This window comes from Coffea eugenioides, chromosome 7, assembly GCF_003713205.1.
Source record: "Coffea eugenioides isolate CCC68of chromosome 7, Ceug_1.0, whole genome shotgun sequence".
Classification (NCBI taxonomy): Eukaryota; Viridiplantae; Streptophyta; class Magnoliopsida; order Gentianales; family Rubiaceae; genus Coffea; species Coffea eugenioides.
The window spans coordinates 3,142,607-3,162,918 of record NC_040041.1 but is presented as its reverse complement, the minus strand read 5'-3'; the positions used below and the strand labels follow the sequence as shown (position 1 = coordinate 3,162,918).

The window sequence follows — 20,312 nt, the reverse complement described above, 5'->3', positions numbered from 1 at the left end:
TAAGAGTAGCTCATTCGATGTTGGGAACCTTTAAGTCAAAAGACTTAAACAGGACATTTTATCCACCTTGAAAACTTTTGAAATTAAAGTATTTTCCAGACAGTTTCTTGATACCATTCTTCACATCTTCCAAAATGTGTTGTCTTATCAATGACTTCTGAAAAGCAAAACATCACCAAGATCATATCAAAAGAATACATCTAAGTGACAGATAATAATTCTGTTAGTCAAGTTTCGAAAGCTTGAAATCTGTAGATCATTTAGTTAAAATTAAAATGATCTTCAATAGCTTATGGTCAGATCACATGCTTAATCAGAACAGCTGATACAAAGTATAAGCGGAACTTCATCTCCTTCCTGCTTGGAGAACTCTCAGAATCCCTTATGTTTTAGACATTCTCTTTGCCTCAAAAATGAAGCAAACTGTTCATGCCTACAAAGAACAAATTTATTATTCAAGGCTTCATTTACCTGAACTTCTTTTTCTACTCTCCTTTTACTTCTTTTGACTGCATGCACCTGCTTGGTCGAAAGCATCTTAGTTTGCATTTCTTTTAGTAAGATATAACTTAAAAGCTATGCACCCAGAATCCTTGTAAACACAAAACACATCCAGCTTATCAGTGTATTAGCAACGTATTGGAGCTCAATGAGTACTTCTTCCGTGAAATGAGAATGAAGGATTCTCAGAAGCTTGTTTATTGGGTTGAGTTCTTTCTCTCCACCGAACTAGATGCATCCATGCATCCAGGAAGGAGAAATTTGCTTCCCTAAAGTATGAGTTGCGTTCATTAATGTAGAACAGAATTTGATTTCCCCATGTAACAGATTAACACCTCAAATAGTTCAAAGCTTCCTTTAAAGTTTAAACTTAAATTGAATGATTATTGACCTTTTTATCTCGTTTTATCTCTTATAATGTGTACTTCCATATGTCTAAAAATTTACTGACTGTATATCTAAATTATGTCCATGATGCTCTTTTTAAAAAATTTCAATTTTGTTTGTATTTTTAAGAACTGCATTTTAGAAAACAACAGAGTTTTTAATACCTGGTCTCTCCAAAAACAATATAGTTGTGGCTTCTTAAAGCAAATCCTACTACAATCGACGGGATCAATTAGGTTACCAACAAAAATCAATAAAGTACTGTTCCCAAATACAATAGATAAATGAATGCACGCAAATTATTTGTTTGCAAATTTGTAAACTAATGTGCACTCACAAATTAGCAGGAAATCTCATTTTTGAAGTCTTAAAAAGCCAAGTAATTTTTTCCAAAAAAAAAATTAACACATGAAAAGTTTTCAAAAAAAAAAACACTGAAAAGCTGATTCAATACACGAATTTAGTACGGATACAATGATGGTCATCAACAGCATTAGTGTGAGTATACCTGACAAAGATTAGCTTCAGTTGCCCAACAAACTCTGCTGGATTTCTTCACTCGCTTCATTTTTTTATCTTGTTTTAAATAAAGAAAATCAACACGATTTACTCCGCATTTAGGAACCGGAACCACTAATTAATGTAGTAATGGTTGAATCAAGTTCAAGTTCGTTAAGCAGCAGCAGAAGAGAAAACTTTTTTTTTGGGCAGTGTTCCAAGACTAGGAATGTTCTAGATATTAGAATGCAAAAGCCCTAGAGGAAAATTTTGAGGTTATAACAAGCGATTATTTTCTGCTTCGTCTTGTTTGAGTTTCGGCCATTTTGCTCGAGCTCAAGCGTTTTAACAGACGCGTCTCTTGGGTTGAAGAGGCGCTGACGAGACCAGGGTTGCTGCATACGCATTGATCCGCGTCGTCCGATTTGGAGAGTAAATGATTAGTGTACTTTTACCCGAAAAAGTGCGGGGATATTCATCTGCATCTGCTTCTGCCACCGCTACTGACATGGGCTTCTTTTCTTTTTTTGAGCCATCAGCTTCGGGGGCACTTATTTGAGTCCGACTCACTTTCCCGCTATCATCAATGTCTATTCTTAATTCCAATCACTTTTTTCCTTTTGTCACTAATCTCATAAGGTAAGTTAATCTTATGTAATCCGTGATTTGGTTGCAAATTTATTGTGGAGATGTTTGGATGGAAGGCAAGATATATGACGAGATTATTTGTCTATCCACCGAATGAAATATTAGTGACTTCAAATTAGGAACTAGCAACATTTTTTGGGGTAGCATAATCATTGAGGATTAATTTTAATAAACAATAGAGATTTTCTTACTTAAGTAGGTTCTTATACATGTAACATAATATGTGATCATATTGGAAATATTTAATGAGTGTCTACTGCACGCACTACTCGAGAAGAAGAAATAGTTGAGATGTTAATTTTTTTTAAAACATAAAAATAATTACGTAAAGTGTATAAATGCAATGAAAGATAATAATTGTTAGTATATGTGTTTACATAATAAATTTAGTGTGATTTATATGTGTTAACTTCCGTACGTGCATAAATATCTCATTGACAATTAGCTATATATAGCACATTGTACGTGCTAGATATCATTGACGAAAAAAGTTTATGAAAGTTGTTGAAATCTTGAAATCATACAACGTTGGATTGAATGACTATTATGTAGAGCTAATCATTTAGAGAACATATTGTAAGCGAGACAATGTTTACATTAAATGATAATTATATAGATAAAACTTCATGATTTTATGTTGCTTCATTTGAGAGATCAACACAATGGGATGATTTTCAAAATCAAGCATCATGTGGGTCAGGGAAGAGGGAACGATGGATTGGGTGATATAGGGAAGGAGAGTATAAAATAGAGATACAGAGTTCAAGATCTCCCGTTTAAATAACAAAAAATCGTTCAAAATATCTCTTACATCTTACCAAATGATTTTTTTTCCTTCCCTTTTAAAATACTAATTTTACTCCCTTTATAAAATCAAGTTAACAAAATTTAGTCGAAACCTAAGTTTTTTACCATGTTTTAATTTGAAATCACTAACATGATTCATATACAGTCATTTTTTATGTATAAAAAGATTAAATCCCATTTTTTAGTGACAAAAATGAATATAATTAGATGAGATCCCTTTTTATTGAGAAAATTGATTATGGCTTGAATTTGATCCTACTTTTTTAGGAATAAAAATAAATATGGATCAGGTTAAACTATAAATAGGATCTAACCTTTTAGTCCTAAAATAATAATTATGTGTGGACTGTATAATGGAGTCAGGGTAAAAAAAGATCGAAAACTTAAGTTGGGATCAAATTTTACCGATTTTTTAAAATTAAATTTTATCGATTTAATTTTGCAAGAGACATAAAATTACCATTATAATAATGAATGATAAAAAATCTCATTTAAAAAAATATGAGGAACGTTTTAAATGATTTTTTCAATAAATAATGTAGGCTTCAATAAATATAATTATTATAACTAATAATATTAAATATGTTATATATAATTATAATATATATATATTTTTTTTAGGTATACCTCCGCCCCTGTCCCTTTTTTAATGGGAAAGAAAATGACCCCTAATGCGACTGCCAAAAACAAGATCCGAGCTGAGCTGTGACGGGCTGAGCGAGTAGAGAGGGAGCGAGCTGGCGAGCTGGGCGAACCGACCTATAAATGGACAAACGGCGGGACTAGTTCCCCGGAGCAACTCCGACGGTCAAGTCAGTAGAGATTTTAGGTCGACGTGACAGTATAATGAACTATGAGTGGTGTACCTTGTGTCCTCCAAATGCGTTGTATTTATAGACTCCTTGGTGATAGTTTCCTTATAGGACAATGAGTCCTCAGCGGAGGAGAACTCCTCCTAGGGCTCCGCTTGTTAGCCCCGACAAGTTTGGGCGCCGCGGCCCATCAGGCCCATCCAATCGAGAGGCGACCACCGCACGAACTGTCCCCTGACTGTCCGAGCTGCCTTGCCAGGTCAGCCAGTTCTTCTTGCCCAAGCTGACGTGCATATGGGCCCCACTACACTAGCCCCCCTTTTAGTCTAGAGTCATCGAGTAGTCGCGTGAATCTGGACCGAATTTCGAGGCGTTATGTCAGTTCGGCGTGGGGCCCCCTCGTCTGGCATTCGCCCGAGTAACCGTCGTGTCGGTTCACATATCCGTCACCTCAACCGTCACCTCGCCTCATAATGACGGTTCCCAACATAAATTCGAAAATAAATGCGCGCCCCTTCGTTTTCCCGCCCTGATGGTTGCCTATAAATAAGCCCTCCAGGCATCACTTTCACTCCCCTTCTTTCGCTTCATCAGTTCGCTCCTTCATTTTTCTTTCCTCCTTTCGAGAGTCCGCCCGCTCGTCTTACTTTAAGAGCCAAGGGTGTGACAGTCCCACCTCACCCTAAGGTGAACCAAAGGGTTCGACGGACCGCCTGCCCAACTCTCGCCGGAACTCAGTCAAACCTCAATCAAATCCGAAATAAAACCACAAGATCAAACGAAATAACAATCCAAAACTCACTCTTAATCACCACATTTATCGCACTAGCGGGTCCCACATCGACAATGCATTCCAAATTTAACGTACACTAAATCATACTAGAAAAATGAATTTAAAACTGTACTTGCTTGTAAAAATGCATAGAAATTTTAATATGTCCAAGGAAAGTATAAAATGTAGGCAAAGAAATAAAATAATGCTGAGAAAGTGTGATTGATTTTTTTTTTTTTGGGTTCTCACACAGGGTCAGTTCGCGCATCCTTTAGATCAGTCTTTCATCCGACCTCCTCATTTCACCAGTAAGTTTCCTTTCCCTTTTTATGTCTTCTTCTTCCTCTGAACGCTCTGACGTTACCAGTTCAGCCCTTAGGCGTAGGATAGCTCGTCCCATACTTGTAGATATCAGTTCTTCTACCTCTTCTAGTTCCCCTTCTTCTTCTAGTTCGTCTGGGTCAAAGTTTGTACCCTCCCCCGTTCTGTCTCCTGCTAGAACAATGAATTGGTCCGAACAACCCATCAAGCCTCCTGTCAGAGCTGCTGCACAAGCAGCTCCAGACCAAGCAGTAGTGGGACCTCGGGGGGATTTAGCGGCGACTTCGGCGAGGTCGATACTATTCCCCCTGCCCTGGAGCAAAAAGATGTCGACGAACTGACAGAGAAGTATGAAATCCCTGCCCAGTTCGAACCCAGGGCCGCCCGGCCTGGGGAAGTTGCTAGACAACCTCCTCCCGGGTTCGTGGCAATCTACAGGGACCAGCTGATAGCTGGCCTTCGCCTCCCTATCCCCAATTTTCTTTTTGAGATCCTCACTTTCTGGGGCATCCGCATAACCCAGCTCATCCCAAATGCTGTTCGCTCCATTATAGGTTTTTTCATTCTCTGTCGCGTGCTCGAAATCCCCTTTTCACTTGATTTGTTCCGGGCTATCTTCCAAATGAAGATCAGTGGCAAAGTGCCCGGGTGGTTCTACTTTGCTCGTAAGAGCGGAGCGAAAACCCCTACCTGCGAGCTGTTCGCGGGGGCGCCCTCCTCTATCAAGAACTGGAAGCCCCAGTTCTTATATGTGAAAAACTTGGGTCTTCCTCCCCCGACTTGGAGAGCGGTGACTCAAGTTTCTGATCCCATTCCTTCCCCGCTCCCAGTGTTCGAGCTCAATCATCTACTCAGCATGAACATGAGGCTGAATGTGAAGGATTTCAGCAATGCCCAACTCTGGGCGGCTGGCCTGATCCGAACTAACTCCTCGGATCCGTCCCCAGAAAGTATAGCTCTCTCTCCGGATGAGCTGGCCACCTGTAATCTTCTTGTCCTTGTCTTTTGTTTGTTGGGGCTGAGTTTTTAGCTCGTGCGGTTACTAATTGCTTGGACTTCGTTTTTATGCAGTGAAGAGGTTTTCGCAGCTCCTGACTCTTGGGGGCACAGGCAGTTCGAACACCCCAACTCAAGCTCCCTCGACTATCCCAGCCAACTCGGCACCTACCCCGCCTGTTCAACCAATCCCTGTTCAGTCCTCCCAAGCAGCTGAGACAAGGAAGAAAAAGAAAAAGAAAACCACGGCCAAGAGAGCCAGGGTGGAGACGACCTCGTTCCGTGTTCGGGAAGAGGGGTCGATGCCTGACCCTGTTCAAACCGGGCACTATGGTGTCAACACCGCCAAGGAGCAGGCCCGAGCTGAGACTCCTCCTGGCCTGTGGCAGCACCAAAGCACCTCGTTCTTCGACCCCAGATACTTCTGCCCCCAATGGAAGCTGTCTATTAACGATCGAGCTCAGTTCCCGGAGGTATCTCGGAAGCTCATGCATGGGGCCATCCTTCCGCGGGACTATAACCTGGTCAAAACCATGAATCCTTCCGACCTTCTCGACTACTATTACACGGGAGCAGCTCAGGTTGGTCTTCTCCTCACACCCTGCTCGCCCTTGTTGGTAAAAATTATCTTTTCTTAAGACTGACCTGTCCTCCAAAATCGATTTACCAGATGAACGTGCTCTCGCTAATGAGCGAGATGAGAGCAGCTAATGAAAAGCTGCTAAGCCAGTACGAAGCTGCCACAGCGGAGGCCGAGGGCCTGAAAAGGCAACTCGCGCAGGTCCACTCGAACTTCGAGCTGGAGCTGAAGAAGAATGCTGAGCTGACCTCCCAGCTGAAGGAGGAGAAGCAAAGAGGCGTCGAGCTGGCAGCTCAGACGGCAGCGGCCAGGACTGAAGGACGCCAAGAAGGTGTTCGGGCATTCTTGAGGTTGGATGACTTCATGGGTGACCTGGCCATCCTGAACACCCCAGTGCTATAACATGGATACACCCAGGCGCTGAAGGAAGTACAAGAGCTGGGTCTGCTGGGATTTGACCTGGAGAAATTCCCGAACTATAACCCCAGCACTGTGGAGCAGGTCGATCGCCTGGTGGAAAGCTACTCACGCGGGCGGAAGTTGACAGATCTGGTTGCTGATCCTTTGCTGCCAATGACCACTCCTGAGTCCGAACAGGAAGAGGAGGAGGGAGAGAACTAGAGTAGGATTCTAGGATAGAGACCCGAACTGTCTAGTCCCAGTTCATTTTTTGTATGAGTTCTGCTCTCCCTTGTACATTTCTTTTCTATGGAATGAAGCCTTTCTTTTGCTTGACACTTAGCCTTATTTTTCATTCATAACTTTCTTGTCATAACATCAAAATACACTTGCGCGAACTGGTATTGATCTCGATAAGCACGAGCTGGCTTTTAACCTATGCGAGATAATTCAACCTTAATCGAATACATTGGCATTAATAAAAATCTAGATATACGAACGACCTGACGTGCATGAGCTGGCCTCCATCCTGTCGGAGCACAGGCCATGCATGAGCTGAGCTCTAATGAAAGATCCTCAAGTTGGAATTATGCCAAGTACATGGGATTTCTTCTCCGCTGAGATGTGCTAACTAACTTGCAGTATCCAGTTCGGTCTGCCTCCTTCACCATATAAGGGCCCTCCCAGTTTGGATCCAATTTGCCTGTACCCCGAATCCGACTTACGGTATTCTTTCGCAAGACAAGGTCCCCCGGTTTGAAGGAGAGGCGTCTCACCCTAGCATTGTAGTGTCGCGCGACCTGTCCCTTATACTTAGCCATACGTATAACCGCTTCTTCTCTCCTTTGTTCGAGCAGATCCAAGTTGAGCCGTAGTTCGTCCTCGTTGTCCTGGGCTATGAAGTTCTGTACCCTGCCCGAGGGAACACCAATCTCCGCGGGAATCACGGCATCTGTCCCGTAGGTTAGGGCAAAGGGAGTCTCCTGGGTGGCAGTTCGAGGAATAGTTCGGTAAGCCCATAGTATGGTAGGCAGTTCGTCAATCCACCTAGTCCGAGCGGACTCTATCCGAGTTTTCAAGCCGTGCAGGATAGTTCTATTGACATTTTCTACCTCACCATTGGCTTGGAGTGGCCTACCGAAGTGAAGTGCTGTCTGATTCCGAGCTCTGAACACCAACCTTGGAGAGAACTGTCGGCGAACTATCGACCGTTGTCCGAGACCAGGACTCGGGGTATGCCAAACAGACAAACAATGTTCCTCCAGAGAAATTTCTGGACCGACCTGCTACTGATGATGTTAAGTGGTTCGGCCTCTACCCATTTAGTAAAGTAGTCAACGGCTACCACCAAGTGCTCATAACCTCCGGATCTAGGGGGAACGGGCCAAGCAGGTCGACTCCCCATTGAAAAAACGGCCAAGAGCTCTGAAGTGGGACCATCTCCTGAGTTGGGGCGTGACGAACTGGTGCGTACAGTTGGCACAATCTGCACCGTGCTACCAGTCCGGTCGAGTCCAGGAAGATGGTAGGCCAGTAATACCCAGACAGCATTCCCTTTTTGGCCAAAACCCTTGGGCCGACGTGGTTTCCGCAGAGACCCTCATGCAGCTCACGCAGGATGTAGTCCCCTTCCTCCGGCGTCACACACCTCAGCCATGGACGTAGGTAGGATTTCCTGTAGAGCACTCCATTCGTGAGCACATATCCCCGCGACATGAGGAGAATCTTGCGAGCTTCTATCTTACTTGAGGGGAGTTCCCCATTGGCTAGATACCGCACAATGGGATCCATCCATGAGCCCATCACTTAAATAACTGTCGCGTCCAACTGATCATATGTCCGACCTCTGAAGATCACAACTAGCACTTCCTTGTTTAGCGTGCCCAACGAGGTGGAGGCCAGCTTGGACAGAGCATCAGCTCTCTTATTTCGGCTTCGCGGGACCTGTTCGACTACGAACAGTTTGAACTGAATTCTCAGTTCATGCACTTTGGCGACGTACTCTTTCAGTGGTTCTTTTTTGACTTCGTAGTTTCCCAACACTTGGTTCACTATCAGCTGCGAGTCGCTGTAGATCCTAATCGATTCAGCCCCCAATTTCTGAGCCATCACCATCCCCGCGATCAGGGCTTCATATTCGGATTCGTTATTGGAGGCCTTGAAGTCAAATCTTAAGGCGTAGGCCAGTTCCTCCCCCGTGGGACTGGTTAGGAGGAGTCCAACTCCGCACCCTTCCTTACTCGATACGCCATCCACAAACAATGTCCAGGTCGGAGTGGTCCGCCTTGCAGCCTCTCCGGCTTGTCCGACCTCAGCAGCTTCTCCGGCCTGTTCGGCCTCGGCTGCTTCTCTGGTCTGCTCAATTTCGGCTGCCCTTATGGCCTGTGTGATCTCGGTAACTTCTCCAGCCTGTTCGGACTCAGTTGTGTCTCTGGTCAGCTCGGCCTGGGCTGCTTTTGTGGCCTGTGTGACCTCGACAGTTTCTCCGGCTTGTTCGGCCTCTGCTGTGTCTCTGGTCAACTCGGCCTCGGCTTCCTACAGTCCGAAAGAAACGTCCTCTGCTATAAAATCCGTCAACGCTTGGGCCTTGATAGCCGTACGGGACTGATAGCCGAGGTCATATTCAGATAGCTCCACAGCCCACTTCACCATCTTTCCCGATACGTCGGGTTTGGAGAGGATTTGTTTCAGGGGCTGGTCGGTCACCACTATTACGAGGTGAGTTTGAAAGTACGACCTGAGCTTTCGGGTCGCGTAAACTAGCGTTAGAACATACCGTTCAACTGCAGTATACCTTGACACTGCTCCTTGCAGAACTCAGCTGACATAGTACACGGGTTTCTGGACTCGATCCTTCTCCCGAACCAGCACTGCACTGATCGCCTCTTTTCCCACCGCTAGGTATATGAATAGGGTCTCTCCCTGTGCGTGGGAGGTTAAGGCTGGCAACTGAGCAATATGGGCAATTGAGCAACTACGGACTTCGACAGGAACCTGTTCAGAGCTGTTATCCTGCCAGCTAATCGCTGGACCTCCTTTATGTTCCGAGGGGAGCCATATCCATGATACCTTCACTTTGTCGGGATTAACTCTCACTCCGTATTTGAATATCATGTACCCAAGGAACTTGCCCGATCTAACTCCGAATGTGCACTTCTTGGGGTTCAACAGCATCCGTGAGCTCTGAAGGACGCTGAAGATCTCTCTAAGATCGTCGATGAACTGCTCCTGAGTTCGACTTTTCACCAGCATGTCATCCACGTAGACATCCATGTTGCGGCCGATCTGATTTTTGAACAGCTTGTTGACCAGCCTCTGATAGGTCGCGCCAGCGTTCTTCAGCCCAAACGGCATGGTGGTATAATAATATGTGCCGTATTCGGTGATAAATGAGGTTTTCTCTTGATCCTCCTTATCCAGGGCTATCTGATGGTACCCCTTGAAGGCATCCAAAAAGTAAAAGATCTCGCACCCCGTAGTCGAGTCCACCAGCTGGTCTATTCGTGGGAGCAGGTAACAATCCTTCGGGCAAACTTTATTCAGGTCGGTGAAATCCACGCACATCCTCCATGCCCTGTCGTCTTTTTTGACCAGCACAGGGTTGGCCAACCAGGTCGGGTAGTAGATCTCTTTCACGATTTTGGTCTCCAATAGCTTGCCTATCTCTTTTTTGACGACCTCATTTCGTTCGGGTGCGAAGTTCCTTTTCTTTTGTTTTACCGGTCAGACGTTTGGGTCTACATGTAACTTATGAACTGCCAGCTCGGGGAAAATTTCGGACATGTAGTCAGTACTCCACGCGAAAATCTCTGCGTATTCCTCTAGGAGTGATTCTAATGCCCTCCGCGTTAGCTCGCACAGGCAGGAGCCGGTCCTAACCATGCGGTCGGGTCGCTCCGGGCAGATCTATCTCCAGCCTCTCCTCCTTCTCCGTAGGCTCCCAGGGCTCTAGATAGGCTGTTTGAGCTACCAGTTTCTCCTTACCCTTGAGAGTCGCAATGTAGCAAGTCCTAATTACTTTTGGATCCCCTAACACCTCAGCTACCCTCGCAGGTGTGAAAAATTTCATGCTAAGGTGTAAAGTTGAGCAGACGGCTCGTAGTGCGTTTAGGGTCGATCGTTCCAGTATCATGTTGTATGAGGACGGCTCGTTCACCACTACAAAATTCACCGGGACAGTTCGACATTTCGGGGACTCTCTTACCGTGACCATGAGAGTTATCATTCCCTCGGGTCATACAGGCGGACCTGCGAAGCCTATCAGGGGAGTGCGGATTGGGATGAGCTGTTTATCCTCCAGCTGCAGCTCTTTGAAGGTCTTGTAGTACAGTACATCGATGGCACTCCCATTATCTATGTACACCTTTTTTACTTTGTAATTGCACGTTATGACTCTATCACGATGGCCTCATGATTATTAGAGGCAAGGGGTACCGCAACCTCAAGCCAATAGATTATCTCCTCATACATCTTCAAGCGTTTGTTCGAGCTCTTTCCACTGGGAGGAGGTCGGTTGTTCCGTCGAGCCGTATGGCTATCTCCCCCGACAGGCCCTCCCGCAATGGTGTTGATCACCCCGGCTAGGTTCTGTACCTCTTGTTCGGAAGTTCGGTCTCGGGGGCCCCGAGGTCGGTCACGTGAGCAATTCGTACGTTCCCGTTTGTACCCCTTTGTCTCTGGTCGGTCCGTCCGTCACGTATGAACTGCCCGAGATGTCCTCTTCTGATCAATTTTTCGATGTCTTTCTTGAGATGACGGCAGTCCTCGGTATCATGCCCTACGTCACGATGGTAAGCGCAATACAAGCCCTGATCACGCTGGCTCTTATCTCCGGCTGGTGGTTGAGGAGGTCGAGAGAGACCTTCTTGCTCCATCACGACGAGGACCCGGGCCCTGAACACTGTGAGCGAGGTCCAGGCCTTTTCTTTCTCAAATGGTCGGCTTCGGGACAGGCGGTCGAAGGCGTTCTTCCGTCCCTGATCAGGTCGCGCCCCCCCCCAGTTCGGCGCTTTTCCTGCGCCTGTCGTCCTTCAGCCTTTCCTGTGCGCCTTTCAAGCGGTTGGCCTCTTCGGTATTAGCCTTCTCATGATCTCGGTCTAGCATCTCCCGAACGAACTTGGGAGGTCTCTCCACGAACTCTGTATACAGCTTCTGCTTGCATAATCCATTGACGAAGGCAGCCATGACCACCTTATCATCCCAATCCCGAACCTGGAGGGACTCGTTGTTGAAGCGCACCATATACTCGCGCAGCGACTCCTCAGGCCCTTGGTGAACTGTCATCAAGTGAGCCGTGCTTTTGGAAAAGACTCGTGAGGACACGAACTGAGCTGCGAACAGCCGTGCGAGCTGGCTGAAAGACCAAATTGACCTGGGAGGCAATCTCTGGAACCATTGACGGGTCTTTCCCTCCAGGAACATCGAAAAGGTCTTACACCTAACGGCATCAGCAGCCGTTTGCAGGCGCATCTGCATCTGGAATGCAAATAGGTGATCTTCTAGGTCTGTGGTCGCATCATAGGACTTCATGGAGGGTATCTTGAACTTTGCGGGCTGCGGATAATCTTCAACGTCAGGTACGAAGGGAGAGGCGGTGCACCTGTCCACCTCCGGATCTAACAACATATCCAGTTCATCCTGCATCTGGTATTCCTCTTTCCTGGGAGGGAACTCCCTCCGCGGGAGCCCTGAGATGGGCTCCGGGTGATCAGTTCGGGAGTTCTTGTGGGAGGGTTCTAGAACCTCGATCTGTTCACGCATGAACTCCTTCCGTGCCCTCTTCGGTCGAGGGTTAGGGCTTCCTGTTCTAGATTTCGATGGCCCAGTTCCGTTCGTCTTCCGTGCCTTGTGCGCATGGCCGGGATGATCTCCAAATTGTCCCTTCAGGTAGTTCACAACGGCTTCAAAGGTAGGCAGATTCACTGCCACCGATTGCACCAGCTGCTCTGGCAGGATCCGCAAGAGCTCAAACCTCTCGTTCTCCAGGATTGGATCTTGACGGGGGTGTTGTGGATCACTCTGCTCGTTCCCCTTAGATCCGTCCACGTTCCTCTGGGATCTAGTTCTTGACATGTTTTCGCAAGAGAAAGTAATTGATTCCCACAGACAGCGCCAATTGAGACGACTGCCAAAAACAAGATCCGAGCTGAGCTGTGACGGGTTGAGCGAGCTGAGAGGGAGCGAGCTGGCGAGGTGGGCGAACCGACCTGCAAATTGACAAACGGCGAGGCTAGTTCCCCGGAGCAATTCCGACGGTCAAGTCAGTAGAGATGTTAGGTCGAAGTGACAGTATAATGAACTATGAGTGGTGTACCTTGTGTCCTCCCAATGCGTTGTATTTATAGAGTCCTTGGTGATAGTTTCCTTATAGGACAATGAGTCCTCAGCGGAGGGGAACTCCTCCTAGGGCTCCGCTTGTTAGCCCCGACAAGTTCGGGCGTCGCGGCCCATCAGGCCCATCCAATCGAGAGGCGGCCACCGCACGAACTGTCCCCTGACTGTTCGAGCTACCTTGCCAGGTCAGTCAGTTCTTTCTGCCCGAGCTAACGTGCATATGGGCCCCACTACAACCCCCATCCCACTCCATCCCCTCCCTCAATTGCCATCCCTGGAACAAAGTAGCACCATAAGATCTAAGGCTAATTATAGCCTAAGACATCTTGTAAATCTGGTAATAAAATGACACTTTAACTCCAAACTCAAACTAAAGTTGGCAATGCAAGCATGAAGTATATCGTAAAATATTCTCATTGTCTAGGTTCGTACTTGGGTTAGATCAGAAATCTTTTAACAGAGTAACATCTAACTCTAAATTCAAGCTATAACTGGCAATGTACGTGTAAATGATATTGCAAACCATTCTTATTGTCTAGGTATATGCTTGGGCTAGATCATAAATCTTTTAACAAAGTAGTAACATCTAACTCCAAATTCAACCTATGTTTGGCAACCTGAATGTGAATTATATCGTAGAGTGTATACTCCTTTTTTAAGGTCTTGCCTGTGCTGGATTAGAAATCTTTTATCCACCTACCTAAATCTCCTCAGTGTATCAGACTAATTAATAAAGATAAGAAAAAGGGTGCAGGGTGTTCTATGTCATAAATTCCTCTTCCCTCTCCATATGTTTAAGATTTTTTTTTTAGTGTAAGTACGAGGATTTGAACCCGAGACCTCTTGCTTACACTCTCTCCCTTAAGATATTTCATCTTTTGGTCCTATTTTCCTTTTTATTCTTTTTTTGCAACTTACATTGCTTTTTTCGTTTATCATTCTTTGAACTGTAACAAGAATATCAATTGCCACCTTTTCATAATGACACTTTCATTTGAATGGATAGATTTAGATATGCCAAAAAAGAAAAGCAACGAAGTATGAATGAAAACCTTCTCTTGATTGTGATTACTAAATAAAGAGACAAGAAGAGATACGATGACACTAGAGAGCAAGTTAAAGTATTTAGTTTTAAAAACAAAAAGAAGAGTAAGTTGGAATATTTCTTTTTTTTTTTTAATTCTTTAACAATGACAATACTTCTGCATGTAAATTAGTTTTTAAGGAGATCAACGGAAAAAAGGAGAACCAGAAAAGGTATAGTTTTTATTATTGGTTTGAAAGTTAAAATTTTTAAAAGACATCGCAAATCAATACTCTCTCTAAAATTGAAAATTGAAGTTGGCTCCATTTGATAAGAATGATGTTAAAAAAAAAAAAGAGTCTAGTAAAGACGAACCGCTTCTTTACTTATGGTTTCGAGGAGTATGCTATGGTTCGTGATAATAGTGATTGGAATCAAATTTATCCAAAAATTTTTATACCCGAAAAAATAATCAATTCACTTCACAAAATAAAAAAAGAATAAAAGAATAAAATCCATTGCATTAAACGGAAAAGCATCAATTTTTCAAGCTCGCAAATGAGACGGCTTATAAGTCATAACTATAGAATTTCCTCACCTAAACTCCCAAACTAGGCCTTAGGACAATTACTTCTGGTCCCGCAAGTAATTAATCTTCTTCTCTAACGACTCTCCAAACTAGCCTTAAGAGCGCAGAAACTCCTGGTCCTAGTTGTCAAACGCGAGCTGTCACACCACCTTAGTATTCCTGGCATCCTGCTCTGCTCCCTCTACAAATCTTCCTTTTCTCCCCGACCTAAACCTCCCCATCTCCCTCCATTTTCCGTCAAACCCTCCAAACACTTCAGTCATTGGTCTGCCATAAATGGCCACCGACAACCAAACCACCTCCAGATCCGGATTTACCAGCACGGCCAACGGCGATGAAACCGCTTCTCCTTCCCCAGCTCTTCAACCTCCCACGAGCCGGAAAGTAGCCCTGATCACAGGCATAACTGGTCAAGACGGCTCCTACTTAACTGAATTCCTCCTCATCAAAGGCTACGAAGTCCATGGCCTCATCCGCCGATCCTCTAACTTCAATACCCAACGCATCAACCATATTTACATCGATCCCCACAATGCCCAAAAAGCCAAGATGAAGCTCCATTACGCTGACCTCACTGACGCCTCCTCTCTCCGCCGCTGGCTCGATACAATCAACCCCGACGAGGTTTACAACCTCGCCGCCCAATCACACGTCGCTGTTTCCTTTGAGATTCCTGATTATACAGCTGACGTCGTCGCCACCGGAGCTCTCCGCCTCCTCGAAGCCGTCCGTTCCCACATCTCAGCTACCGGCCGGTCCCACATTAAGTACTACCAAGCCGGATCATCGGAGATGTTCGGATCTACCCCTCCTCCCCAATCTGAAACGTCCCCGTTCCACCCCAGGTCCCCCTACGCCGCCTCTAAATGCGCCGCCCATTGGTACACGGTCAATTACCGGGAGGCATACGGCATTTTCGCCTGCAATGGGATTTTATTCAATCACGAATCTCCCCGCCGTGGGGAGAACTTCGTGACGAGGAAGATTACCCGGGCCGTGGGGAGAATCAAGATTGGACTGCAGAGCAAGCTGTTTCTGGGTAATTTGCAGGCTTCAAGGGATTGGGGTTTCGCAGGGGATTACGTGGAGGCAATGTGGATGATGCTGCAGGAGGAGAAACCGGACGATTATGTGGTGGCGACGGAGGAATCTCACACGGTTGAGGAGTTTTTGCGGGCGGCATTTGGGTATGTTGGGTTGGACTGGAGGGATCATGTGGTGATTGATAAGAGGTATTTTAGGCCTGCAGAAGTGGATAATCTGAAGGGAGATTCTAGTAAGGCGAGAAAGGTGCTGGGATGGAAGCCAAAAGTTGGATTTGAGCAGCTGGTGAAGATGATGGTAGATGAAGATATTGAGTTGGCTAAGAGGGAGAAGGTTCTCGTTGATGCGGGTTACATGGATGCTCAACAACAGCCTTGACTGCTTCAGATTACGTGCACCTCACCAGAAATGCAGCTTTGTTTATTTTATACAATCCATCATTAAAGAATGTGATTCAATTGCAGTACAGTTACTTCTGATGTTGGGTTAGAGTGTAGTGAAGCTAATCCATATAGATTTTTAATTTTGTTCTTTGGAGGAGTTTACCGTTTATTTGTGTATTTGGATTACCGCTGAAAATCATGATGATTTATTTGGCCTTCCGTTGATGAGCTTCACATTTCAAACGAACAAGTTATGCATCAATCGAGAATTTGAACCTTCGGCAACTTGAAAGTTTGCAATACCGAGTAGCGAGTAGCTGATGTGCTCTTTCCGATTTGTCCTCTCTTGGATTTAAGAGTTAAAAGGAAAAAAAAAAATTTAGTCCCTGTCAACTCCTGTTAAACGAATCCTCTAATCCAGTTCTTTCACAATTCATGCATACAGACATTAGATGAATGCCTTAAAATTAGCGTAGCCACTGGAAAAACAAAATTACGCGTCTTGCAAAAGTTTCTACAGAATAAACACCCTAAAAAGTAACGGGACTCGCTTGATGTCCTATCTGCAGGACATACACATTAAAATCAATTCCTGGCCGAGCTAGACAACCTAAACCAACTTTGTTAGAATTGTGTCAACGAAAGCCCAAACTGCAGCATGCGAGTGAATTTCTATTTTCCGGTAAGATAATGTACCATATAAAACAGAAGAATAGCCTAGCATCTACTTGCTATAATTGTGGCTCATCCATATCAGTTATTATTAGAATTCAGCACATCAGCAGTACCCATGTCCATAGGCGATGCTGTAAATGGCTTGATAGATGATCGAAGTGATTCTGGTCCCTCTGTAGTAATTCTTTGACACAATGCATCACAGTTGCTGATAACCTCAGTCAATCTTCCCTTCAATTCTCCGAGTTCCACCTGTAACGCATGAACTGCATGGATTTTCAAACAAGAAGTCAATTAGGTGAAGCTAACACAATGAAGTCTATTCTGATCCACTGTGCTTATGCGGACGGAGGACATGCCTAACCGAAGATGCACTTCCAACCATATGCAACTCACATAGCAGTTCATAGATTACCAGATTTTCCAACAACCCACGAGATCTGAATAAGGGGAGGGTCATTTAGAGCTCCTGCCAACCCCAACTAGACTCTTTTAACTTACATAGGCGCTAAAGCTTTTAAGTAAGAATTCTTGCATGTTCAGTTAACTCCGCTAGCTCGCTAATATGCAACCACCAATCTGGTAACCACCTTCATTGTTTTACTCAAATTCTAATTACCTTCTGAGAGATGGTGTGAAGTTGTCTTCATCGCAGAGACAGAATAATTGAAACGTTGAAGAAGCTTAACTGCCAATGCATCAGCAACTTCTATTTTATTTTCTATCTCTTCCTGCACGAATTACCAAGCAAGCAGCTCAGAAATCAAGTATATCCAGTCTCTGTCAATTACTATCGGCATGTCTTTGCCCCTCCCTTTCTGCCTAGTGGCTACTAACTATTTGAACCCAATGACATATCAAACAAGTACCAAACTACACCTGGTTCAACATGTTAATATAAATTACAAGAGTCTTCAGAGTCCTAGTACATCAAACTCTTAATTGGACCTTAAGCGGACATTAAAATACATAAATCGGGCCATTGGATTCTTAAATTTAAAATCAAGAGAAATTGAGAACTTGTTTCCTATAAGTAGTACGCTTCAACTTCTTACCTCCGTCGGGTTGTCACAGGAAATCTTATTACTTCAACCAAAACAACCCTCTTAAATAACAAAATCCAACAAGAAGGAGAAAGAAAAATGAACAAACGAGTGATCCCATTTACCTGTCTTTTACTAATTGTCTGTGCTTTTCGCTCTTGCCAGTCACGATACATGGAAAAGAGCTCAAGCAACACATTTGGGTTGACCGTACCTATTTCAGTTTTCAACCTTTCAGGGGCAATACATGGATAATAAAGCAGTGAAATTGAAGAATCATGCAAAAAACATAAAAATAACCATTTAGCTGTTAGGAGGGGTGTCTATCATAAACTGCAGCCAAAAGCACAATTAGAAACTCAGGAAATTAAAATTTTGTTCCATCACACATCCAAGGACTTTCAATATGCCAACATTGATGAAGGCTGTCAACTAACAGGAATTCCCATAATGAATTGCAGTCCAATACATAGCTAGAGTGCATACTCTTCGACAGCAAACTATATGTTTGGTAACCAAAGAATTCAATCAAAGGATAACAGGTTTTCTCCAGAGACTCCTTTTCAACAAGGGAACAAGATTTGCTTCCAAAGGTTTTGTTATTTAGAAGTTGTTCTACAGGATTATCTCGACTTAATTCCTTAAAATACCACATTCAGGCACTGCAATATTATTTTTCATCCATTAAGCATCTTCCAGCATAAAATATCTGAGACATATTTTAAGTAGGTGGATTTAGCTCATTTGTTCTCTGCATCAGTTCTTCCATCGGATCAGATGGTCCAATTTTTACATTATATATATATATATATTCCCCAAATCCACTCTAAATTTAGTTCTGATGCAGTTCTATGGTTAAAATAATAAATTAGGACATCAATCACTCTTTGAGTATTGTAATAAATTTTCAAAATACTCAAGGCTAAGCATTATCACAGAATGTCAGAAAGCCTTTTTTTTCAAAATTGGCAGAAGCTTTTCTCGTTTCAGACTTCAGAATACTAAATGGAGAACATTTGGGAAAATTGATCATTACAACTATCATTTTGTGGCATGAAATCAACAGCAGTTTTATGCAAAAGCACCCAATCAATACCAAGTCGTTGCTTGTTCCAGCATATACAAGTTTCAAGAATCCAACGTAACATGAGTAAAGCTTTTCAAGTTCAGAACTTAGGGACCAAATGATACAATACAATGAGAACTCAAACCAAACAGGAAAGCTCCCCTTAATTACTTGAATTTGAAGACGATGAAGCTTTCCTCACTAGAATATCCGTCAAGCTAGTCTCTGCCGGCGTTGACGTTAATATTGGAGTTGCCTATTCATAAACATTTACAAATTACACGTAATTAAAACCGACTGATGTGATATTAAAGTAATACGGTGACAAAAATCGATAATCCATTAAAGCAAAAAAGCTCAAAAATTGGAGTAGCAGCTCACAGTTTTAAGGGATTTGAGCTGCTCTATGACAGGATCCACAATTTCTGACCGCTCCGATACTGTGGTAATCTCATCTCCAGGTCTCTTCACCCATGAAAAATATACAAATTAAATAAATAAAATAGCAATAATAAAATGCTATCGGAAAAGGTAGAGCTTATTTCAGGTTAATTGAAATTGAGGGGATTACTTGGGAGCTGGAGAGACTTGACTCTGACGCGCCCATCTCTATTTACTCTTCAGAGAGGAGGTGCTTTATTGTGGAGTACTTCCTTTTCTGGGCTCGTATGTTGTTCTGCTTCATGGTCCTCGTTTCTCGGTTCGAAAGGTCCTGCTACAAGGTTTTTTGCAGATATCGAAAACGACGTCGTTTTGGAAGCCAAATTCAATATTTTAACATATTTACTTGTCACATTCTTTTTTAGGAAAAAAATTTGGAAAAAAGGGAAATAAGAAGAATTGAAATTCGTAGTGTAATTTTGGGATACTTGTCACTTCGGGGAGGGATAGGTTGTGGGTGATTTGAAGAAGATAATATACATAAGAAATTTTAATTTTGAACCAGATCACTTACACTTAAACAAAAGATGTGAATTATTATTTATGAATTAAAAAAAGTAAATATATCTATTACCCTTGTAACAATCTGTATTTCAATTAATTGTAGTGTACATCATAAATAAAAATGTGAACTTTAGATTAGCAATAATTTCATAAATTTTATTTGCATGATGGATTCTTTTATTCTTTATGAATAATAACCCATATCCCCTCTATAAATATCTCAAAAACTACCCCTTAATTATGGATTTCAATTATTATTATAATTTCCTTTCTTAAATTTTCCCAACAAAAATGAAAAAATTTTATACTATTTATATAATATAGTGCAATATCATATCATAATCACTTCTGTTTCAAGGTTATTATAATTTCAGAAACCTCCCTTGGGGTTTCTAGTAATTTTAGACAACTCTCCTCACATTTTGAAAATTACACATACCTCCCCTAGAACATAGGTTTGGGTTTCACCTTGATGATGTAAAATTAAAA

General features: G+C 43.6%; 2 protein-coding genes across 2 annotated transcripts; one reads left to right on the top strand and one right to left on the bottom strand.

Moving 5' to 3' along the window:
• The first annotated feature begins 14,779 nt into the window (after positions 1 to 14,779).
• On the top strand, positions 14,780 to 16,313 carry LOC113777799 (GDP-mannose 4,6 dehydratase 1). Its single transcript, XM_027323000.1, has one exon. It carries the CDS (start codon positions 14,944 to 14,946, stop codon positions 16,087 to 16,089), a length of 1,146 nt encoding a protein of 381 aa, XP_027178801.1. The 5' UTR covers positions 14,780 to 14,943; the 3' UTR covers positions 16,090 to 16,313.
• A 237-nt stretch (positions 16,314 to 16,550) lies between these two features.
• On the bottom strand, positions 16,551 to 19,553 carry LOC113778858. The gene is made up of 6 exons (XM_027324375.1): positions 19,450 to 19,553; positions 19,260 to 19,343; positions 19,050 to 19,134; positions 17,938 to 18,026; positions 17,389 to 17,500; positions 16,551 to 17,035 (listed from the first exon to the last, which is right to left on the bottom strand). Exons 1-6 carry the CDS (start codon positions 19,483 to 19,485, stop codon positions 16,848 to 16,850), a joined length of 594 nt encoding a protein of 197 aa, XP_027180176.1. The 5' UTR covers positions 19,486 to 19,553; the 3' UTR covers positions 16,551 to 16,847.
• Positions 19,554 to 20,312: the final 759 nt, after the last annotated feature.